The sequence below is a fragment of the Vombatus ursinus genome, unplaced genomic scaffold (assembly GCF_900497805.2).
Source record: "Vombatus ursinus unplaced genomic scaffold, bare-nosed wombat genome assembly UNPS02014810.1, whole genome shotgun sequence".
In the NCBI taxonomy this organism is placed as follows: domain Eukaryota; kingdom Metazoa; phylum Chordata; class Mammalia; order Diprotodontia; family Vombatidae; genus Vombatus; species Vombatus ursinus.
The window spans coordinates 6,878,882-6,904,634 of record NW_020954588.1 but is presented as its reverse complement, the minus strand read 5'-3'; the positions used below and the strand labels follow the sequence as shown (position 1 = coordinate 6,904,634).

Genomic DNA, 25,753 nt, shown 5'->3' with positions numbered 1-25,753 from the left:
AAGGTACCGAGTACCAGGGTGTGGGATGAAGGGTGGTCCAACTCCACTCAAGCAATCCAAGCCCTCACAATTTACAGATGAGGAAACCAGAGCTTAACCAGCTTAATCAAGAGATTATAAGTGACAGAGTACAGGACTCATTAGAAAATCCAATGTTTATTTGCTAGGGTAGAGTGCTTGGGACGGTAGCTGGTTGAGTGGAGAAGAGATTGGGTTAGGAGTCAGGACACCTGGATGGATTCACGTCTCCATTGTTTCTCCTCCTAACTAGTTTTGTGACCTCCTTCAGGTTACTTCTGTCTCGGGCCCATCCATTTCCACATCTGTAAAATGGGGTGGTTGGATGAGATGGCCTCTTAGGTCCCTTCCAGCTTTGGTTTTATGATCATGTCAAGTATTACAAAGTCTGAGAAAATTCCAAGGAAACTGAGGGTAAATGGGGAGTGGGGGTGGGAAATCAACACAACTGATGGATATGAGACATTTCCCTGAATTCCCTTTAAAGCTACCCTACTACTATTGTTTTGCTAAACCAATAGTAAAAGGAGGCCTGTTTCTTACACTCATGTAGGAGACAATTCAGTAGTAGGAAGGATGAGCAGCAAAGGAGAGGTCCTTTAGGTGGGGCTAGCTTACCTGGAAGAGCTCCAGTTAAGTTCTGAGCAGGGTTTTGAAGGAAGGCAGGAGCACAAAACTGGGGGCTTGGGAAGACTGTAGGAATGTCCCATATAAAAACAGGGACGAGGTAGAACAGCATGGCTCAGATTAAATCTGTTCACCTTTTCACAAGCACCAAGATGAGTTATTATCGAAACATGGGCAAACCAGCCACCTGATGTCTCCCCTATTAATTTAATAGTCAATTAAAAGTAAACAACAAATAGGCTGTTTGAAGCTTCTGGGGAGCTAATGGACACTACAAGCTGAAGTAATGACCACAGGTGAAATTATTGAGAGATGACTAAGCTTTCCTGTAACCTAGATAAACCCATAAATATTTTACAATGTAATGTTATGAGAAGAGGTCAAATGAGGCAGGAATATTCTAACAGAACTGTATTGTGTTTAATTGTTCACCTGGGGCAATGGCTTAGTTTCTAACCACACCCTCACCTCATCCCTCCTTAACTGTGTCTTAGAAACTCACAGGGCTTGTGCCTGTTTTGTTTTTCTACTCTTTAAAAGCCACTCTTCAGGTCCTCTCCCCAGAGCATAATGGAAATCACCGGAAAGAGGGCTAAAAGAAACACAGGTGGGAAAAATGAGGAGAACCCTAGTTTGTTTTTTTTTTTTAAACTATGGGAGAGATTTCTGTTTGTAGAAGCCTTCAGAGTAGATTAGATAGAGAGCAGAGGCGGAGCCAAGATGGCAGAATAAAGGCAAGGACTTGCTTCAGGTCTCCCCCAAACCCCTCCAAATGCCTTTAAGTAATGACTCTAAACAAATTCTAGAGCAGCAGAACCCACAAAAAGATGGAGTGAAGCCATTTTCCAGCCCAAGACAACTTAGAAGGTTGGCAGGAAAGATCTGTTGCATCAGGGTGTGAGCAGGCCAGTGCAGGCGTTGCCCCAGCAAACCCAGAGCACGCATCGGGGTGACTCAATCAGTGGCAGCAGGGGCAGTGTCCAGACCTTACCACAGATGGTAAAGGGATCGAACATGAGTCAAAAGGAGATTTACAGGGGTCCCTTTGTGGGCAGCAGGGGCAGGACGGTCACATTGCCTATACTTGGATGTGGGTCTCATTCTGGGTCTTAGTCCCAATGCAAGGAAGAGCACTAGCACAGCAGAGCTTACGGTCACAGGGCAGCAAGGACCCTGGTCATAGTTCCAGAGTAAAAGAGTGCTTGTGATCACTCACAAACCAGTATACAGTACAGGAGAGGAGTCAACACACCTCTTCCTAGATCATTCCACCTTAGAAGAGCCAAACACTTACAAGTCCCCAGAACTACCTTTGAAAACAGATGCACCAAAAAACCTGAAGCTTGGGACAGTGCCCCCTCCACTTGGGAAGCAGAGACCCGCTTTAACAAAGAGTTAAAAGTCAAGAAATAGGCTGGAAAATGAAGAAACAACAGAAAAAAAGTCTGACCATAGAAAGTGACTATGGTGACAAGGAAGATCAAAACACACACTCAGAAGACAACAAAGTCAAAATTCCTGCATCCAAATCCCCCACATTATGAAATGTCCATGGAAGAGCTCAAAAAGGATTTTAAAAATCAAGTAAGATGGGGCAGCTAGGTGGCGCAGTGGATAGAGCACAGGCCCTGGAATCAGGAGGACTCGAGTTCAAATCTGGCCTCAGACACATGATACTCACTAGCTGTGTGACCCTGGGCAAGCTGCTTGATCGTGATTGCCTCACCCACCCAAAAAAAATCAAGTAAGAGAAGTAGAGGAAAAATTGAGAAGAGAAATGAGAGTGATACAAGAAAGTCAAGAAAAAAAGAGTCAACAGCTTGATAAAGGAGACATGAAAAAATACTGAAGACAATAAAACCTTAAAAATTGTTTAAAAATTACAACAGAATAGGCCAAATGGGAAAAAAAAAAAAAAAAAAAAAAGAGGCACAAAAATCTAATGAAGAAAAGAATGCCTTGAAAAGCAGAATTGGCCAAATGGGAAAAGATATTAAAAAATTCATTGAAGAGAACTCCTCAGAAACTAGAATTGACCAAATGGAAAAGGAGGTACTGAAGAAAATAATTCCTTAAAAGTTCAAATTGGGCAAGTGGAAGCTAATGACTCATCAAGAAACAATCAAACAAAATCAAAAGAATGAAAAAATAGAAGAAAATGTGAAACATCTCATCGGAAAAACAACTGACCTGAAAAACAGATCCAGGGGAGATAATTTAAGAATTATTGGACTACCTGAAAAATTATGATCAAAAAAAGAATCTAGATATCATCTTTCAAGTAATTATCAAGGAAAACAGCCCTGATATTCTAGAACCAGAGGATAAAATGGAAATTGAAAGAACCTACCAATCACCTCCTGAAAGAGATCCCAAAATGAAAAGTGCCAGGAATATTATAGCCAAATTCCAGACCTCCCAGATCAAGAAGAAAATACTGCAAGCAGACAAAAAGAAATAATATAAATATCAGGGAACCACAGTCAGGATAACACAAGATTTAGTAGTTTTTATCTTAAAGGATCAGAAGGTTTGGAATACGATATTCCAGAGGGCAAAAGAGCTAGGATTACAACCAAGAATCACCTACCCAGCAAAACTGAGCATAATCCTTCAGGGGAAAAAATGGATATTCAATGAGAGGATTTTCAAGCATTCCTAATGAAAAGACCAATGCTAAATAGAAAATCTGACTTTCAAATACAAGACTCAAAAGAAACATAAAAAGGTAAACAGGAAGGAGAAATCACAAGAGATTCAATAAGATTAAATTATTTATATTCCTACATGGAGAAATGATATTTATAACTCTTAAAAACTTTTCACTATTAGTGCAGTTAGGAGTATATATAGCCAGAAAGGTGTGAGTTGAATGTGATGGTATGATTATCTAAAAAAATAAAATTAAGAGAAGACAAAGAAAATGCACTGGGAGAAGGGGAAAGGGAGAAGTAGAATGGGGTACATTATCTGACATAAAAGAAGCTTGAAAGAGATTTTACAGCGGAGGGGAAAATGGGGGAAGCAGGGACAGGAGCACATGAACCTTACTCTCATCAGAGTTGGCTCAAAGAGGGAATAACATCCACACTTAGTTGGGTGTAGCAGTAGGAAGAGAAGGGGATAAGAGAAAGGGGGGAGGGAGTTGATAGAAGGGAGGGCAGTTTGGGAGAGGTAAAAGTCGTAAGTAAAACACTTTTGAGAATGGACAGGGTTAAAGGTGAGAGTAAGATAATCGGGGGAAATAGGATGGAGAGAAATACATAGTTGGTAATCATAAAAAAAATTTTATAGTGAGTTTCTCTGAAGACCTCATTTCTTGAACATAAAACACTGAGTCAAATTTATAGAAATAAGAGCCATTCCTGAATTGATAAATGGTCAAAGGATATGAACAGGCAGTTTTCAAACAAAATAATCAAAGCTATCTATAGTCATATAAAAAAATATTCTAAATCACTACTGATGAGAGAAATGCAAATTAAAACAACTCTGAGTTACTACCTCACACCTGTCAGATTGGCTAATATGACAGAAAAGGAAAATGACAAACGTTGGAGGGGATTTGGGAAAATTAAAACACTAATGTACTATTGGTGAAGTTGTATACTGATTCAACCATTGTGGAGAACAATTTGGAACTATGCCCAAAGGGCTAGAAAACCATGTATATCCTTTGACCAAGCAATACCACTACTAGGTCCGTATCTCAAAGAGATTAAAAAACAAAAAGGAAAAGGTCCTATGTGTACAAAAATAATTACAGCAGGTCTTATGATGGTGGCAAAGAATTAGAAATTGAAGGGGTTATCCATTAACTGGAGAATGGCTGTATGAATTGTACATGATTGTGATGGAATACTATTGCGCTTTAAGAAATGATGAGCAGGGAGCAGCTAGGTGGTGCAGTGGATAGAGCATCGTCCCTGAAGTCAGGAATACCCGAGTTCAAATCCGGCCTCAGATCAAACACTTGACACTTACTAGCTGTGTGACCCTGGGCAAGTCACTTAACCCCAACTGCCTAAAAAAAAAAAAAAAAGAAATGATGAGCAGGATGCTCTCAGAAAGACTTGCATGAGCTGATGCACAGTGAAATGAGCAGAACCAGGAAAACATTGTACACAGTAACAGCAACAATGTAAGATGATCTACTTTGAATAACTTATTCTCAGCAATACAATGATCCAGGACAATTCTGTAGGACTTATGATGAAAGGTACCATCCATCTCCACAGAAAGAACTGGTAGAGCCTGAATACAGAACAAAGATCCTTTTTCCTTATTTTTCTTGTTTTTTTTTTTTTTCGTCTGTTTTGTTTCACAGAATGACTTACATGGAAATGTGTTTTGCATGACTACACGTGTATAACCTACGTCTCATCGCCTGCCTTCTCAATGAGGGGAGGAAAGGGAGACAATTTGGAACTTAACATTTTAAGAAAAAAGAATGTTAAAATTGTTTTTACATGTAATTGGAAAAATAAAATATTAAACAATATTTTTAAAAAAATCAAAACTGGAAAAAAAAGATTAGAGAAACAGCAAAGACCTAAGCTCTTTAGAGGAGAAAATATGCTAGAATTTTGTTTCATGTTGTCTTTCGGATCCACGTCACACACTTAAATGGAGTTGTGAGGTGGGTGTTTCCCTCAACAAAGCAGATGGTAAATCAAACTGTGGAACTTTCCCCTCCTGGCTCTGCTTATGCTGACTTCTCCACCATGCTTCAGCTGTGGCCCCCTTCTCCCATTGAGGAATTTCTCCCATTTTGGGGAGGAGCCAAGGGCAGAAAAATTTCTTTTTCCTCCTGGCTCTCTGTGTCCTTTCCCTCTCTTCCTCTGCACTGGTAGCGCCCACCTTCCAGCTCTCTCTTGTGTATTGTCTTCCTCTGTTAGAACATAAGCTCACTGAGGGCAGGTACTGTACTATCTTTTGACTTGTATTTTTATCTTCAGCCCTTAGAAATACTGAACTTAATAAATGCTTACCAGTCTGCCCACTTGTCCAACCTCCCCTGTTTGCCATGGGGCCAAATGGCAGGATTCACCCAACATTCTGGGGACCACCCGTTGTTTCTCTGGACATCACGAGGATAGTGACAGGGTACATAGTTTCTTCCCTCATTTTCACATTATTGGCCCATCTGTTTTTGCTCATCCTTCTGCTGACCTCCTTTACACTGCTTCAGTCTAACTCTTTGCTGGTGATGTGTTACAAACTGCCCACACCCCTCACGCACCTCTCCACTGCCCTAATGGATGATTCTTATGAGCGCTTCATGATGTTGCAGCAAGGGTATGCCCGGTTTTATAGCCCTTTGGGCATGGTTCCAAATTGCTCTCCAGAATGGCTGGATTAGTTCACAACCCCACAACCTCGCATTAGTGTCCTAACTTTTCCACATCCCTTCCAATATTTGCCATTTTCCTTTTCCGTTATGTTAGCCAATCTAATAGGTAGGTAGAACATTACATCTATCTCAGGTAAGAGTGGCTTGCCGATTCCCAAAAACAACCTGGCCTGCTCAGTTGTGGGCACAGCTTGTTTTTTCATCTTCGATGTTTGTCAAGGTATATGAGCTCTACAGACCACCCATCCTACAACAGTCAATGGGTGCTCTTCACCAGCTTGGTTTTTCCTGAGTTAGGCCTAACTTGAATTACTATGCATCATATCTGAGAGGTTCTGGGATGTGACTCAATCAGCACTTAACCTGGAGGGTCTCCCAATCGATGTGGAGTCACAATATCCTCCCCGATGGTGACAGACCACTTTACTGAGTGTCTTCCTTGTGATAAGGTCACACAATAAGTTTCTCTCTATTGCTAAAACTCCCAAGGATTCTTGTATAATAGTGATGTGCATGGGAAACACCTTATGGGAAGGGACCTTTTAAGGGGTTTTGCTCTTCTGAATACTTTTGTGAAGTCAACAAACTATAAACCCAGTGGGATCTTGTATTCCTTCCATGAATTGTATGATGGTGAAAATGTAGTCCACTGTAGAATGTTTTAGAAAAGCCTGGCTGTCATTCCCTAATTGAGAAACAGTCAAAAGAGATGAACAGGTAGTTTTCAGAAGAAAAAAAATCAAAGCTATAAACAGGCATATGAGAAATGTTCTACATCACTAATAGAGAAATGCAAATTTACAAAAACCCTGAAGTACCACCTCACACCTATTAAATTGGCTAACATAATGGAAAAGGAAAATGGCAAATATTGGAAGGGATATGGAAAAATTATGACACTAATGCATTGTTGGTGGAGTTGTGAAATGATCCAACCATTCTGGAGAGCAATTTGGAACTATGCCCTTCGGGCTATAAAACCGGGCATACCCTTGATCCAGCAATACCACTACTTGGTCTGTATTCCAAAGAAAGCAAAGAAAAAAGGAGAAGGACCTCTATGTTCAAAAATATTTATAGCAGCTCTTTCTGCGGTGGCAAAGAATTGGATATGAAAGGATGCTCATCAATTGGGGAATGGCTGGACAAGTTGTGGTATATGGTTGTGATAGAATACCGTGCTATAGGAAATGATAAGGGGGATGGTTTCAGAAAAACCTAGGGAGTCTTAAATGAACTGATGCAGTGAAGTGAGCAGACCCAGGAGAACAGTGTACACAGTAACAGTAACACTGATCAACTGTGGAAGACTTAGCTACTCTCGTCAAGAGTAGCTGACCAAAGGACCCAGGATAAAAAATGCTATCCACCTCGAGAGAGGAAACCGATAAACTCTGAATGCAGACTGAAGCATATTTTTTCCCACTTTCTTTCTCTGGCTTTTTTCTTTTTTTTTGCAACATGGCTAATGTGGAACTGCTTTGCATGACTTCTCACATATAATGGGTATTGTACTGCTTGCTTTCTTGATGGGGGGAGGGGCTGGAGGGAAACCATTTGGAACTGAAAATCTGAAAAAGGAAGGAAGGCTGGTTGGCTATCCCATGCACAGCCTCTGGCCCAGGTGAATATGGGCTGTCCAAGCCGTTTCTATTTGTCCCTGATACGGCCCTACTGGACTCACTGAAAAGTGAATTCCTCTCTACAGTATCCATCTATATTACAGTGACATCACAGAACAGCTTTTGAAAAGCCCTTGGTCCATTTTTACATTATAATAATTCAGATATCTAGCATGGTCTCCAACACACAGAAGAGCATCAAAACCTAGAACACTTTGCCTGTTCATTTTAGGAGGAATTTACTGAAAAAACCCCTTAAAGTCTCACTGCCCATCCAACCCAAATGAACATAAGCACAAACACATAATTATCAGCTGGGGCCCTGGTGCGCCATTACAACTCCAAAGGCAGTAGAGTATGGCCTAGTTCAGTGGGCACTATCAGCTAGGAACGCGTATTTCCACTTTTTCCCCCAATGGCCATAGTGAACTAATTGATAGGCTCAGAAGAACCATCCACGTGTGAACTGAGGGGCTGCAGGGGCCTGGGGCTCCACTCTATGGACAATGCTATGGAGTTTGCTGCCCTTTCAGAAAAAGCACTATCAATAGTTCCTCGGTTTACCTTGCTTGATACCACAATGTACACACAGCCCTGCAATCCTAGCGGAAGGGTCATACCTTTAACTTGGAATGAGCAGCCATTACAAAATCTTCTGAGGCTGAGGAGTAACAGAAAAGAACTCCAAACTTCATTTCCCAGAATAACCGACTCATTGGGATGGTGAGATTTCGGACAATGGGCCGTCTTTTATGCCTTAATTTTAATTTAGGAAACTATAATCTGAAGAAAATACTGTAAAGGGAGAGGCTCGTTATGTTTTATCTTCTCTCCTTTTGTTATTAGGAAATGATATATCTGGTGAGCTCATAAGGAGATTTTAAAAGAGAGACAGGAAGCATACAAGGTGATTTGGGGAGGCCAACACAGATGTTAATGAAAGAAAGGGGAAAAAAAATGAAACCAAAGGTGGCATAATTCCCTCATTAGAATGTGAGCTCCTTGAGGGCAAGGACTGTCTTTTTGTCTTTCCCTAGCACTTAGCACAGTGCCTGGCACATCGTAGGCACTTAATAAATGCTTACCAGCTGATTTACTCGTCTCTTAAGTTCTTTTTAAGTGCTAAGCGTTTTATTTCTTGTTCTGTATGCTGATCTGATCGTCACTGTTGACAGTTAAGTTCATGGATTTCAAAAATTAAGATTTGTTCAGTCACCTACACCGCGTCGATTTGAAAGAGGCCACTCGTGTTGATACTCATTTGAAAAACTGTCCTATGTTCTATACCTTACGGACGGTAAAGCTCAATCCCACCATGCCGGCATTTCTTGCCTTTTTAAAACTCTAAAACCTTCTTTTGTGCTCAGGATCCAGACCAATCCAGCCTTTTAAAATAATTTCACAAACTCCACACCGCCGCTTTTTAAATCCACTTTTATTTCTCTCCCTCCTCACACACAGGACTTAAGGTGTCTCCACGCACCACAATTCTTGCAGTTATAAACCACTCTAGGTTGGTCAGGTACCTTTTTTATCATTTGATCCCTAAAGGTGTGTTGGCATTGAGATAATGACAGTTAAACCAGTGTTAAATCAATAAAATATTTACAGAGCACAGCACATTAAGCTTTATGGACACTTGGAGATAAAACCACATTAGAAAGGACAAGACCACCATTATCACACGTTCTGAATCAGCTATTTACAGGTCCCTAATAGGACATGTCTATGTCTGCACACTGGTCCAACGGGGCAGGCAAAGGCAAAAGGCAGTTACTTTGAGAACATTAAACATTACGATCTGGAAGCACATTATTATGCTACCCCAAACGTCACGTACCACCCTAAATTGCTCCAAGGTGGTTTCAAATTCTAGAATGGCAGGTCCAGCCGATACAACATGAAGACAGACAACACGTTTACTTTGTGGAGGTGTTCTACTCCTACTACTGAGTCAGTGAGATTTTGAAGGCAACTCGTCCCAAGAACTTGTCACGATCGTCCTCGTTTCTTAGATTGGGTGACCCTTCAACCTTGCACTCTATTGTCACTTCTTGTTTGTGGGTCAGAAACATGACCTGGACAGCAACTAATGGCTGTAGATAGCCCACCTAGCAAATAAAGAGAATAAAGTAATAACTGGCATATGGAGAAGGACAAAGGACAAGGGAATAGGAAAGTAAATGAAATGGAGAAGCAAAGGTTCACGCTACAGTGTGCTGATTGTTCGTTAACGGTAAGAGACCTTAGTGGCTGGCTGTCTATTCGGTGCTCTCGTTTGACAGGAGTAAAGTCAGGCCCAAAGAGAGCTGACCAAGGACACACATGGAGGTATACTATGTGACAGAGCTAGATTTAAATCCACTTCCTTCCTCATTTTAGGGATATACTCCCCCCCCAATCTGTACTTGTGGAAAGCCTGTCAGGGCCCATGATCACGCTGGAGTAAGGACTCCATTACGGAGCAGAACCTGCTGGTCAGGTACGATACCCTAACTTGGCTCTTTTATACCAAGATGGGGAAATTTTAAGAGTCTGTGACCCCAGAGATAAAAGAAAATGGTGATGCTCTAGCAAAGGGTGGGATGTATTTGGGTGCAACCACAGAGGAGAGATTCCCCAAATAAAAAATGGTCCCAAAGTTCTCCTACTATAAAACATATACCCCTGATCCTAAGCCTAATTACTACATTAACCCTTTCCTCATGGGAACATGAAGCTATAGCTAGAGTTTTATAACAGAAATAAAGGACAGAACAGAATTTACATAACACAAATCTACTCTAATGAATTTTGAGAAAGAGCCATATTTAACATGCTATAAAGGTCAAGAGAGCTAAAAACCCAAGCGTACTTACATGCAACTTTTTCCCGTAGTATGGATAATACATTAAGTCAAGATTTCCATTTTGGGGGAAAGTTACTAGCTTTACATCTTTTCCTTCCTAAAATTTAAAACACACACATACACACATACAAAAAAACACTTTTAACAAGTGAAATTATAAGTATATACTATGAAAGAAATTTCAATTATTCATAGTATAGGGGAAATGGCAATGCTGATGAAAAGACTTGCCACTTTTCCTACTATTATGAAGTCAAGGTTTACAATGGAAACCACACAAATTACAACAATTGTGGTCACTGATGTACTCTACTACAGAACAGATTAACTAGTCTAATTATATTCATACTTTGCTATTGCCACAATGGCACCGGAAGGCAGCAGGTCTGCTGGGGGTCCGCTTTGCTGACATGGATACATTAAACCAAGAGACAGAACTTGGAACAGTGGAATTTGCTCTAAGTAGTAAAAATCTTAGCTATCTTAAAGTATATCTAAACTAAATTAAATATTGTATCTTTGATGGGATAACTCAAATAAGACTTGAACGCTTATTTTATGGATGGGGATGGACAGACACCTCCCCCACCAAGTCCATGGATCCTGCATCAGATGAACATCCAAAATCTAATACAGTCATGTTTTTTTCCTATCTCTCATGCTCATTATCTGCTTGTGTTCTCTCTAATGTGGCCTAATCCTAATGATTATATCAGAGTGATTTGTATAGAATGATTATGTACTGTGTGAGGGGGTGAGCTGGAGATGCTCCATATCAATACATGTAAGAGCCACCATATTCATGACTTTCTAAATAGATAACAAATCTAGAATGCAATGATTGTTTTATAAACGACAACAAAGCTACTATTCACCAATCCAAATGTTTGGATTAACCAAGGCACACACCATATAACAATACTTAAGGACTGGCTTTAAAAAAAAAAAAAAAAAGTAACCTTACCCATTGGCATCCCAACTTTTTGATGGCTGCACAAGGAAGTATACGTGTGGTGATAATTGGGGTGGGGAAAGCAGCATTAATCTTTCATCTCTACCCCTAAATAATCAGTTAGAAAACCCCACAGGAAAGAATTTCAATAATCAAGACCCAGAATCTATACTGACAAAAGCTTTATTTAGTCAACGGAACATTGGAAGCTGTGAAGAAATACATTTGTCTGCATCCTATGACTTTTTGTTGCATAAACCAGCTACATTTGAGCCCCCTTTCTCAATAAATCAATTTCCCTCAAACATTTTTACCATTAATCAAAGATTTAAGTTTTACAATAGAAGTATTTTGTTCAGCAATATGACCAGAGTCCAAACATACCAACGTTGTTGCATGAGAATCTTAACAAATTTTCCACACTATACCATAACTCACAGTACAATTTCTGCTACTTTTACCCAGCTCTTTTTTTAGAGGGGAGAAAAGGCACTGACCTGAGCCACACTCAATTCACTAGAGAGACTTTTCTAATGTAAACTCAGAGGTCAACTGACACTCGGCACTTCTGATGATAACATTTGTCAATAATCTGATTTGGGAAAATTTTACAACTAAACCAGTTTCTCTAAGAAACTCTTACCCATTATTGATATATTTAAGTTGGATTTGCAGCATGAAGAAAAAAATAAAACGGGTTATGATATTAAAATTATGTAATTAATTTTACTAAAACTAAAAGTCTGTGAGGAAGGAAAACAACTATGTCAGCCACTGTAATGCACACAATCAACTAAAGGCAATGTCTGCATGAACCTGGGAAAGCAAACTCATTTGAGTTCCCAGGCACGTGAAGCTGGAGCTCAAAGGGCCCTCTGACACCCTCATTTTACAGAGGAGGTCCTGAGGCTGAGGCATGAAGCTGCCTGCTCCCATGGGCAATGAACCAAGCCAGGGTCTGGGCAAAACTTTGGCTCCCTATATCAGGCTCTGGCCACTGGGCCGCTGGGCCTTTCTTATCACTAAGGGATTAATTTAGTGGCATACTATTCTCTAAGCAGCAAACTAAAAAGACAGACATTTTTCAGATTTGAGATCTATTTCTATGAAAATTCAAACATTTGTTTTCAAAATGATACTAACCTTAACTGCACATGCTATCCTGGGTTCTCCTTGAGGCCTTAATCCAATTATCTAAGGTTAAGAAAACATGATTATTTTTCATATCATATAGAAAAATGATTTCACCTTGTTTTCCCCAATAAAATGGAACCCTTTTATACGCTGATGCTGGGGGACAAGCTGACATTAAGTCATGTTAAGAGGGGGACCTACCACACCACATTCTGAAATCATTCATAAACAATTTTTACTCTTGTCCAGGCCTCTTTCCTTATTTCTGCTTGCTGTTTTGCCACCTCCTAGAAAACCTTAAGTGTCTGCCAATCAGGTACATCTGTTTCACCTATAAATTCAGGTAACTCAGGAATCCCCAACACTTCTGAGGACAGCCTGAACCAGACTAAAAGCAAAAGGGAAATGTTTAACAAGACAAATAAAAATACAACAAAGACAGATCATTTTCATTAAGTGGCAAGGATGTTCTGGAATCTGACATCACTGCTGCCCAACCCTGAACGTGCTCTTGATGCACACCCAGTTTCCATCACTCACAAGAAGTAAAAGGCTTTGCCGCCTGGGTAATCCTGATAAACAATTACCAAATTAGCAGAGTGCTCCCCAAATGACTTATTCCTCAAAATCACTAACTGAACACTTTGAAAAAAGTTTAGCTTACATCAAGAAATTTCCAACAGCCTTTGAACAGGAGACTCAACATAGACCTAACAGAAGCTACTCTCTGGTGCTGCCGTTGTTTTCAAGTGAACACAACCGCTGGCTTTTGAGGGTTGTGCCCAATTCACTGTAGTGAGCAAAGAAACCAAACACTGCGGTGTCACTGTCCAGATCGCTAATAAGGATCATGTGACCCTGCTGCAGTCCACAGCAGCTACGGCCTTAATGTTAACCACGTTTCTCCAGCTGATCAGAATAAGATGCTGCCTGGGGCGCACTCAGAATCACACATGGATCGTGTTATTAAATAATACAAAAATATCTGAATGGATTCACATTGTAATTTAAACAAAGAATTTATCATTTGACTTTAATTTGACTGGTATAAAGTAAATTCATGAAAGTATTAAAATAATGTAGCCTATCAGTTTAGTTTATAGAATAATTTAATCAAAATAACCTAGCAACTATGTAAAAAAAAATAGAAATCCACATTACTAACTTGCAAAACAATTGTTTTCCTATATCTGTTTATCACTTCATTTAAGAATCACCCATTTGCCCCCCTAAATCAGCTAACTCAAGCAAAATTTCACTTAATTTTGGACAGAATCCCATTCATCGTTGATGCCCCCAGCCCCCAGCATGTACTTACTCTATTCATTTTCACAAAAATACAAGGATTTCCTTCATAATAGCCGTAAGACTCGTCTTTCAATCCAGAGCAGGTCTCAAGGGTCTCAAGAGGAAATCTACAAGCCTTTTTAGGAGACACATCATCCTGTTCAAAAATCGTTCCGTTACGACAGTGTATGTGAAATTCTTGTCTTTGGCTTTCATATGCTTATGGGATAAAAAGAAATAACCATTTATTATTTGTACATCAATCTAGAACTGTCCAAAGATAAATAGATATATGTATGATTTTAGTGAAGAGATTTCAAAAGACAAATCTCAACACTAACTCATTACTCTTATCATGCTGGTACTAATCTTACCTTTTTTAAAACTGTTCCTTCCAGGGATCAAATAAGTAGTCATTTTTAAATTGATGTCCAATAATGACATGACATGTTAATTGACTTTAGCGTCAATGATAGCACTGGGATCAGCTCTAGATTTCTCCGCCTAGCCACATAAATTGTCATAGTGAAAATGGGGTCCATGCCAATTATAATCTGTATATTTTGCACAGATTCACTTTATTCTCAGGTAATCTCCAAGTCAGCATTTCATTAATTAAGAAAGCCATTTCTTAATTTCCCCCTTTCTAGATTGCTCTTCACAAAACTGCTATCAGTGGCCTCTGTTAGGTAAGAGAAGGAGCAGCAAGACATTTACTAAGTTCTTAATGGCCAGCCCAACAAACATGCCAAGTTTGCAAGACTTTACTCATCTAACAGATTCAGAGGGAAGATAATACATTAGGCTGTGCACCTCTGTATCTTCCACAGAGCCTAATACTTAGTATTCTTCCTGCACAGAAACATTTGATAAATACCGATTTTTCCTCCAACAACTGCTGACTTTCCAAAAATTTAGGTTTTAGGGAACAAAGGCTGAGCAAAGAGACCTCCTTGTGTTGTTTCATTAAAAGTATTGCTTCATTTTGAGTCTGACTTCCATGAAAACTCCTAACTTTTAGAGGGCTTTATGATCCACAAAACCTTCTGAAAAGAGTTTTGTCAAATTCCAAAGAATAGAAATGGGGATGGAGAAGAGAGAAATCTGACACTGGATGAAAAAGCTTTATTTAACACATGAGTAAGACAATTTTTCACCCTAGGTGTATATGTTACATTTATGTTGGACAACATTTATTTTGTATGGACTGAGTGACATTAACATTAACTGCTTTTCAGTCCAAACCCACCAAAAGTCTATTTGCAATTTTAAAAATAGGCAGACAGAAACAAAATTAGTGAAAACAAGAAGACAAATATTTAAGATGAGTAATATGAGGAAAAGTTATACCCCCATTAGGGTAAAATTAGTAAAATATTTAACTAGATGGTAAAAATTAAGTCATTTTTACAAGTCACCATCTTTAAAGAAAGGAAGCTATTCTAATCATTAGTTCTAACCCACTACCTAAAAAAAACAGGCTTCTTCAATCTTTTTTTGATATGGTACCATCGCCTCCTGACCCATACAGACCCCTTCTTAGAATGTTTTTAAATGCATAAAATGAAATATAGAGGATTATAAATGAAACCAATTATACTGAAATGACTTCTTTAAGTCATTTTTTTCATCAAAGTTCAAAGACCCCCTGAAATCCAGCAATCCTTTGGGGGTTTTCCCCATGTACTCCAGGTTAAAAACCCCTGATCTAAAAAAATATTCAAGGCATTAAACACCAAATTTTCATGATCATAATTCTACATTGAGAACCACACACATGAGGCTTTTCCTTATCTAGCAATTGCTAGTACCACCCCCTCCCAAATTCCCTTTTAACTACCTTGTATATCTTTTCTGTAAGTATGTATATGTATGTTCATACGTGTGCGCAATTAGGGAATAAAAGCACACGCACACGCACACACACACACACTCACTCTCTCTCTCTCTCTCTCCCCCCCAGGACACAGAAGGCACTTAATAAATGCTCAGTGGTTGATTGGTTGACTCCATCAAGATTTGAATGCTAGATTCGCACTTCTTTGTGTATCTTTGGCCAAGTGGCAATGAAGGATAACTGAAAATGCTTTGTGAATGTAATCACTCACATCCCCACCACCCATCTTTTATTCGAGGTTAGGATAACAAACAAAGAGTTATGAATGAGCTGAACAATAGTTGAAAAACACTGGTCTAGAAGATAGATGAAAGCACTAAAAAATTGGGCTTGGTCTTCTACAGTGGTCTTAATAGCAGAAAGACTATTTAATTTCAAGAAATAGTCCCACAGCCTAAAAGAAAATCTTTGCAATCTTCTCCTTCTTTTTAAAGCCAGCCAGACAAACTTTATTTGCTCCCATATGGAGCTCTTAAATAATCAGAATCCCTACTTTAATTAATATGGGTTCACTCATCCATGTTCTTCCAAAGAGAACTGCCAAGAAAGATAATACAATTTACTCTAAAAGACAGAAAAATCCAATTAACTATTCTTGACAATTAGGCCTCCTTATATGTTCTGTATCTGTCTAAAGCATACTGGTGAGTCAGAATGATTAGCAAAGCACCATTTTGCTACTTGTTCTATTTCCTTAAATCGAAATTGGAGTATAACATACACATTTTCCTCTCTGTTAGGAATCAAATTTGAATCAATCACTTTTCAAAAAAAAAGTACTCATAAGAAAACAATCTCACCTCTTAAAAAGTTTGTGATGCTGGTAATATGGTTTTCATAGGATGAAGGTTTAGAGACGTTGAGAGAAAACTCCAACGCACCATGTGGTTTTGGGACAATTGTAAGCCCTGCAAAGTCAAAACATTAAAAATCACATTTCACCTAGGAATTTTAATTAGGAATTAGGAAAAATTCAAAGGCCCCTTACATATGCTCCCTCTCCCCCCGCATCAACTTAGAACTAACTAGAATCCCTTGACTCTCCCCATACAGGGCATTTGCAACTGTCAATACAGGTATCAGCATTGTATTTATTGATACAACTTTATGCTGTATTCTTCATATTGAGATTTTTATCGCCTGGCTCTGTACAAGGATACCATAAATTATTTACTAACATATGAAAGAACACAATTTAGTAGGCTGGGATGAGGCTGAAAGATTAATCTCAACGAAACTACAATCTTATAAGGTAACACGTATTGGTAATTTTTAAAAGTTGGTAATCACAAGTTGCTTGAATAATCGTTTCCCATAAACTGAATGTGGAAGTAAAGTTTAATCACCAATTTCACGGTCAGTCAGTTCTATCTCTGAAAGCCCAGATGGCCAGAGCACAACCAGGGCCTTCTTAACAGCTTGTGTCCGTCCAGCTCACTGTCGTTACGGCAGTCTGACTTCTGACTGTAATAATGGCACCCGGGTCATTTTCAGATGACATGGTTAATTTCTGAACCTCCTGACTCAGTCTAGCAGGCAGCCATGCCATCAGTGAGGAAGAGAGTTGGGTGGGCCCATCTCAGACACATGACAGCTCTGTGTAACCATGTGTAACTTAAATGCCCCAGGCAGTTAACTGGGAGATGATCGTTACAAAAGAATTAATCACTAACTAGTTGTCTTGCTTGTTGGGGGAGCTGGGAGTTCAGATTTAAAAAAAGAATGCTCCCCCCACACACTCATTTTAGCTTAATTAGATCTTTCAATATTAGTTTCTAATTGATTCCGTGAAGGAATCGGGATGTGTTTTGTCATAATACCTGGAAATCAATACCAATCATGAAAAGTAATACCAAGCCATACTAATTTTTTCTTAGGAGTTCCTTCAAAGGTTGAAAAAAGCCTGGCCTATAACATACTGTGGTTAATAGGAAAGAAGGAAGGGAAGAAACATATATTAAGAGCTTCCTGTGTGCCAGGCGCTGGGCCAAATGCTTCTAAATATTATCTCATTGTTCCCCCTCACAACAACTCTGGGAGGTTGGCTGCTATCACCCCTGTTTTGCAGCTGAGGAAACTGAAACAGAGATGTTAACAGTGACTTGTCCTAGGCCACACAGCTAGCGTCTGAAGTCAAATTTGAACCCAGCTGTCATCTCCAGGCCCAGCACTCTACCCACAATGCTGACCAGCCTAACGTGTATAGTCAATTCCCCACTGCCCTGACCCCCCCCAAAAACAACTAAAAAAATCCCAAGAAAACAAAAACACCCTAGTTCCTAGATACGAATTACTTGGTACCAAGGTACAAACCTACTATAAATCTACATTCTTATAAAGAGGCCCTTTTAAACTTTAATGGTCATATACTAATACACCAATTTCAAATGAAAAGCCAGATGTGAATAACCAACTACTGACACCACAATTACCTGGGCTAGAAATCTGGTCCCGGTATTTCGGAGTTTCATCATTCAGTGTCTGAAGCATAACCCACATCGTAAATGAGAAGAGTGCAGCAAGGAAGCCGTAAAAGGCCAAGTAGAAGAGTAAGATCAGACCTGCAAGGACAGAACAACAGTGAGCCGTCCCCTGTGCACAGACCTAACGGCCAAGAGAGCAGGCCACGGCTTCAAGCTCAGCCATGCAAACGGCCAGTCGTCCTCCCCGCCAGGCCCACATTAGCTCCGGCCAGCAGAGACTCCCTCCCAGGTCTCCTGCTCTTCAAAGCCCTCTGCTTCCAAGGCACCTCCATTTTCGAGGACAGCCAATCTCGGAGAACAGTGGACATGAGGTCAGTGCAGGACTCACCTAACAGCAGGCAAGACCGAGGCCTGGACTGGGTGAAAAGCTGCCTTGCCTTCAACGCAAGAAGACAATAGCTTTCCCCATCCTCGGTCTGTTCTTCTCTTTTAACACCTGGGTGGGTCTATACTAGGTCAATTTCTGGCCCTTGAACCAATTTGGCTTCAATAACTATAGAATCAAAGGCGAAAAATGGTCATTGTTGTGATGTGGGTTGTATATAATGAGTTATTAGGTTGGTGTTTTATTTATTTTATTTAAATAAAATTCCAAATTACTTGAATTAACTTTTTTCCCCCAGTATAGACACAGTCCCAGTTCCTAGTTGTCATTCTAGTGGAAGGGCTGAAGCTGGGCTGGTTAACCATTTGTATTCGCATGCCTGAGGCACTGTTTCAAGAAAGGATGGAATGATTAAAGCAATGCCTTCTTGATTGAGAATCAAGTTTTTACCAGAAGATCAAAATAGGGGGAGAGGACAGCAGAGAAGAAAGGCAGCAGGGTCACCTTCAGACAGCATCACTTCCCTACCACATACCAGGACCCTGTTTCAGAAAAAAGAAAAAGGAAGACCAAACTCAAAGAAGGCATCATGTCACTCCTGAGGGAAAGGAAGAGAGAGACAGTGAGAGATAAGAGAGAGAGAGAGACAGACAGACAGACAGACAGACACACACACACACACACACACACACACAGATAACACTCACAAGCCATGTGGATCAAGCAAGACAACAAAAATGGAACTTTGAAAGTCTACTAATTTGCACAAAATTAAGACTGACAGGAAAACCCACCTGAATTTTGATACAAAGTCTTATCACACCATATCCTAGGAATTGACATAAACTTCCAAGATAAATACGTGGTATTTAGGATCCAAACTCACCAGATAAACCAATCCCCCCGACTCCCACCCTTCACAGGCATTTTCCATTTTCTTTGTTTTTTGGGCACACTAATGTTAGATCACACTTTTGGCAGAGCTGTGAACTGTGGAAAGCAATGCAGTACTATGCCCCCAAAGTTACTGCGCAGATACCCTTGAAACCCGCAAAACCACTACCATACCTTTACACCAAATAGATCAGAAAATAGAAAATTACCCATGTGCAATTAAAACTATATTTTATGTTATTTTGATTTGTTCCATGTATTACTTTTATATATTTTACATTTAAGCAACTCTTTTGGTAAAGCTACTGCAGAACACGCATGTGCCAAAAGATGTACGAAAGGGAACAGTTTCTGAGAAGCCCAGACGGACTTGTAGGAACTGGTGCAGAGTGAACAAGGAGCAGAAAAGGAAAACAATAAATACAATAACAACACTGTAAAGACAAACAACTCTGAAAGTCTCAAGAATTTGGATCAACGCAATAACGAACCACAATTCCAGAGGACTGATGATGAAGCAGGCTACCACCCTACCCTTCTGGCAGAGAGGTAATGGACTCAAGATGACATACGTGACATATACTGGTGGATATTTGTTTTGCGTATCTATGTATTTGTTACAAGAGTTTTGTTTTTCTTCTTTTTCCAACGGGGGAAAGGAAGAAGGGAGAGAGAGAAAACAAATACTGTTTCATTGAAAATTTTTTTTTTATGTTTCAAATCAAGCTTAGGGAAAATGTAAGAAAATAAGGAAAATATTAAAAAGACTTAAAATATCCATGTAGATTTGAAATGTTTTAGGGTAATATTAATGGACAGTCCAACACAAGTATAAAATGTGTCAACTGGCCTTGCCCTAAATCTGAATATCTTTTCCCTAAACTGAGGTTTTGCTCCCTTGACGTCGAATGAACTTGACAAGGCCAAAAAAAATTACAGTTCAAATTATTTTTACTCTTCACCAACATGAAAAACTACCCATCAAAAAATAGCAACAGCTTGATCAAAGGATATTTCTATGCCTTCCATTAAGAAACAATAATGACTCCCATCCCCTATAGCAATAAGTCATTTTTTAAAAACCTATTTGTTTAAAAATGAATAATTACAGCTAGCAACTAAATTGTAACTGCTACTTTTACCAATAGGTAATTTTCACATAATTGCATAGAAACAATTTAGGGGCTCAAGACTGCTGTGGATCTAACTTAGGAAAGTGAGAGCACTCCTGAGAGCAGTGAAAGTGATTTACAATCTGTCCAATCCACTTTGTATTTAGCTTATTAAACATGTCTCAGAGTGCCTTTAAAATATGTTTTTAGAAGGTAAGGAATACAGATAACCTAGAGGGTCTGAAGAATACAAAAGCAGACCATTGTCAGTACGTACTCAAAAGGTTTCAGTTTTTCAGGAAATTTTATGAGATGGTAAATAAATGACTAGCTATGTTAAAATACTACTAGGTGAATTCCTCTTAATGACCGTATTTTGCTCCAAAGTTTTATTCATTCACATATTCAGTAAGCATTTACTAAATGCCTATCGCATACAGACTAACTGTGCTTGGCGGGCTCCGGGGATACAAAGGGGCGTGGAGGACTTCACCTTCCAGTGAAGAAACAGACATTCATAGAAAAAGTCAACACCGCTGGTGTGTACGATAGACACAAAGCAATTCCAAGGGAGTGGCCATTAGCAAATAGGAGACCCGGATAGGCCTCCTACAAGCTGGGGATTCTGAGGCAGAGGCAAGGAGGGAAGGCATTCCAAGCATGGGGAAAGAGTGTGGAGGTAAAGATGAGATGGGCGTGGAGAACAAGAAGGCTGGAAAGGAAAGATGGAGTGAGATCGTGAAGGGTCTGAAAACCAAATAATGGAGTTCATATTTATCCTAAAAGTCAATGGCGCCTGACAGGACAGTGTCACAGCCACATCTATGACTTTAAGAATATCAGTCTGGCAGCTATGTGGAGACTAGATTGGAGAAGGCAGAAAAATTAGGGGACCAGTAAGTTCAGAAGCATGGAGGATGTGGGTGAAAAGAGTTCTGTTTCGGTCATGTTGGGCTTGAGATCTGTACAGGATGTCCAGATGGAGATGTTCACAAAGCAATCATGATAAAGGATTCTCTAGTTCAACAAGGGCTGGGAAAACAGAGAGGCCAGTGAGAGAGCTCCCTTAACCTTGCCATCATCCTCCATACTCTCTCCTTTACTCCAGTCTCAGATGAAAAAGTGAGCCTTCTGAACAAGCCAAGCCATTTACCTGGTTCTCTGATCTCACTCTCTCCTATCAGCCTATTAATCAACAGCTAGGTGGTGAAACTGAGAAAAGCACTGGGCCTAGATTATTCAAATCCAGTCTCATAAAAAAAAAAAAAATCCAGTCTCAAAAATTTTCTAGCTGTGGGACCCTCGGCAAGTCATTTAACCTCTGTTTGCCTCAGTCACTTCAACTGTAAAATAGGGACGATACTAGCACTTAGCTTTCAAGTTTGTTGTGAGGATCAAATGACATACTATTTGTAGAGTGCTTAGCACAGTGGCGGGCACATAGTAGGCACGCCGTAAATACTTATTGCTTTCTCCCATTAATATCTCCTTACGTACTGGTTCATTTCCTGGTGCTTAAAAACACAACTAGGTCCTGCTCATCCTTAAAAAAAGAAAAAACAAACCAACTTTTATATAATCCTGTCATCCTATCTCTTCCCTGTCTAGGCCATATTCCTGCAAAGTGAAGCCTGCCTCTCCTTCCTCTCCTTCCTTTCACTTCAACCCCTAATATTCCAGCTTTCTAACTTCATGGATCTCAAAGTGCTCTCTCTAAATTGCCCAGATCCCATGGCCTTTTCTCTAGACTTCTCAGCAGCATTTGGCACTGCTCACCCCCCTCTCCTATCCGGCTTCTCCTCGTGCCTAACTGTTTCTTATCGGTCTCCTTTTCTAGATCATCTATAGCCAGCTCCATGACTGAGCATATCCTAAGGTTCGAAGGTTTTGTCCAGGGTCCTCTTCTCCCTCTCTTCAGGGGTTCCTGAGGGTTCATCAATTATCTTGAGGTAGATGATAACTACAGGATAGACGGATAGTCCCATCTCTCTCCTCAGCTCCATTCTCTCATGTCCATCTTCAGACCATACGTTTCCCAACAGATGTGTTTCAAGCCTCTAAAATTCACTAGCCCAAAGTGAAGTGAGCAGAATCAGAACAATGTGACACCGACATCATAAAGAAAAAAATCTTAACACTGATCAGGGCAATGACGAGTCACAACTCCAGAAGGCTCTGGGGGAAGGAGGTGAGGACTTGAGGAGCACAAGAAGACATGCCTGTTGACACTGACAACTCAGGAACTGGGTTGACCTGACTAGACAAGGATTGTTTTTAAATGGGAGGAGGTGGGGGTAGGTTCTCCACCTGGCAGCCCCTCCTCTGAGGGCACATGAAACATTTTCAGAAAAGCAAAGAACAGGAGGGTCAAAATGAAACAATCAGGACAGCAAGGACAAAGTTATGAAGCAAATTTATTACCTAAGAGACCTCTAGCTCTACGATTTCCAGAAATGCTCTTATTGTTTCTTGTTTCTTAGGCTCCCCAAAACAGACCTCGCTATTTTTCTCCCTAGACCCTTCCCTATTTCTTCCCAGGAGACCCCCACTAAGCCTCAGGGTCGTTCAGAAGTCCTTGCTCTCCCTCACCCCACACATCCACCCGTCGGTGTGCCAAGTTTGGCTGATTCTCCTTCCACAACAGCACTGCTCTTTAATCACAAGGGCATGCTGCTCATTCACGCCCTTTCCACCAAGACCAGCTGCCATGCATCATTCCCAAATCTTAGCACACACATCACTCTCCTGGCTTAAGAACATCCAGTGGTTCCCCATCACTTCAAACACAAACTTCCTTCACAAGATGGCTCCACTTTCCCTTCCTGGGCTTAGTCTGCAGGGCAATCCTTCATTCCCCCTGTCCTGCAGCCAGATCAGTAATCTTGGCACTTCTCCACAAGACTTCCTCCTGTCTTGTAGTCTCTTCTCATCTCAGTCCATTCTCACCTCGGCTATCATGGTGATCTTCCTTAAGTGAAGGTCTGGATCGTGACATTCTCCCCCGACTACACTCAACAATAAATTCCAGGGATTACCCATCACCTCCAGGGTCCAATATAGAACTGTGTCTGGCCTTTAGAGCCCTTCCTACCTTCCAGTCTTCCTGCCATTTTCTTCCCCCCATGTACTGCATACATTCCATCTCCTCCCTACTAGGTGCATTTTCTCCGACTGCCCCCCCACCCCCACCCCCATCCCTGGAACTCTGCCTTCCTCATCTCGGCTTCCAGGCTTTCTTCAAGTGTCTGCTAAAATCCCACCTTCTGCAAGATTTCTAGTCCCCTTAATGCTAATGCCTCTCATATCACCTGATATGAGTTAACCTGAGGATACCTTGTTTGCACATAGTTATCTGCATGTTTGTCTCTCACCCCTATTAGGACTGTGAGCTCCTGAAGAGCAGAGACCTTGCTTTTCCCCTTTTTTGGAGCACTAGGGCTTAGCACAGTGCCTGATCTGTAGCAGGTACTTAATAAATGCTTCTTATTTGACTGGTCTCCATGCCTCCGCTATCCATCATGCCTGGAATACATTTCCTCTTCACCTCCACCTCTCAGAATCTTTAGAGTCCTCGAAAGCTTACCTCAAACAAATACACTCTCCTTTACCAGCCTTTCCAGAGCCCTTCCCATACTGGCGGCACCTTCCCTTTGCCTTTCCCCTAAAAGGGTACTATATCACACCAACTGCAGTGAAATGGTGGCTGAGATAATTCATAGAATTCATCAACTCTTGGTTAGCCACATGTTCAATCCAAAAATTGTTATTTTTTTCCTTTATAATGTTTTTGCATTGATGTTTAAGTGTGTATTGTAAGTGCCATTCAAACAAAATAAGAGAGTCACACACTGAAAAGCTGGAAAACTCGCTTACCCAGACTTCATGATGAGAATAAACAGCTCTATCAACTACTAGCTGTGGCAGCAGGCTGAGCAAACTTTCTTCTTTCATAACCTTCCTAAGGCAGGGAAGTGGTTAAATGTTTTCCCCACTAATTTAACACCCACTTATTAAAAAGTATCTAGACCCAAGCAGGAGACACAAAGACAAAACCTAAAACTCATCCAGGCCCTCAAGGAGTGGTAAACTGGGGGATAAAAATTATCTCAGGGCTCAACTAAACAACAGGGTAGGACTGGGTCTGGGAGTGTGGCAAGTAACACCTCGAAAGGTTGAATAGCTTGAAGAGCTTTAAAATATCAGGCTGAGGAGGCTGGTTTATCTTCTTCAGAACCACAGATAAAGCTAATGGACATTTAGTGAATGGGTCAGATCGAGGCTCTAAGGGCATTACAAAGTAAGTTGTGAACAATAACCACGAGTCACAGATAGGACAGCGGGTGTTAACTGTCAGAGAAGACATTACAGTTACCCCTTCCCTATCTCTACTTTTCCAAAACATAGAGAGAGTAGAAATAAGAAATTAAATGGGAAGTTTTGGGGAGTTTTATGGAAACTGCAGACGACATGCAAAGGCCAGCAGATAGCACAGAAAAAGTTTAGAAACTCAGAAATGCATAAAATATATGTACAGTATTCCTTTATTTTTTAATAACATAATAATTCAGACCTCTTCTCTGGTATGAAGGGAGGGCCAAAAATTTTATGTGGATTTTCCAGATCGCAGAGATACAAGCACCTCTAATCCCTGAGATGTGGAAGGGATAACTGTAGTATGTTTAATATTATGGTTGCTATGCTAGCTAAATAACACATTGACACCTGAAAAACACTTTATTATATAAGTTAATTATGGGGATGTTAGAATCCTGACAGTGGGGGGGGGCAGCCTTGAGGAGTGAGGAGAGTGACATATCAATCCTAAGACATGACCCAATGCCACTACTGTATCAGGTTTTGGAATACATTTTCATATTTACATTTGAATGAGCAGGCCCAATCCTCTGAAATTTAAAATTCAAATAAAATTAAGTCAAACTGATTTAGGATTAAAGATCTATATCTGCAAGGGACATTAGCATTATCTAGTCCAACACTCTGCTTTTACAGACAAGGCAAATGAGGCCCAAAAGTGACATCAATAGAAGAGCCAGGATTTCAGCTTCTGAATGTCTTTTAATACCTTGCTAAAGTGCTGTCCAATTTTCCTTCCAGATTCACTCTTCCCCACATGCAAGCTTCTGGAGAACAGGAGAATTCTACATTTCATATTAATTCAAAGTTGGGTTAGGAATATGCAC

At 40.3% G+C, this 25,753-nt stretch overlaps 1 protein-coding gene across 2 annotated transcripts in view; it reads right to left on the bottom strand.

The window, feature by feature from the left end:
• Positions 1 to 9,037: 9,037 nt before the first annotated feature.
• ATP1B3 (ATPase Na+/K+ transporting subunit beta 3) overlaps positions 9,038 to 25,753 on the bottom strand; it is a 35,301-nt gene continuing 18,585 nt past the window's right edge. For both annotated transcript variants that reach the window (XM_027875982.1, XM_027875983.1), the window contains exons 3-8: positions 18,171 to 18,299; positions 16,539 to 16,646; positions 13,873 to 14,060; positions 12,564 to 12,614; positions 10,479 to 10,565; positions 9,038 to 9,731 (exon numbers count right to left, since the gene is read on the bottom strand). In XM_027875982.1, the coding sequence (XP_027731783.1) occupies positions 9,567 to 9,731; positions 10,479 to 10,565; positions 12,564 to 12,614; positions 13,873 to 14,060; positions 16,539 to 16,646; positions 18,171 to 18,299 (728 nt within the window). In that variant the 3' untranslated portion in view covers positions 9,038 to 9,566. The remainder of the gene's footprint in view (positions 9,732 to 10,478; positions 10,566 to 12,563; positions 12,615 to 13,872; positions 14,061 to 16,538; positions 16,647 to 18,170; positions 18,300 to 25,753) is intronic.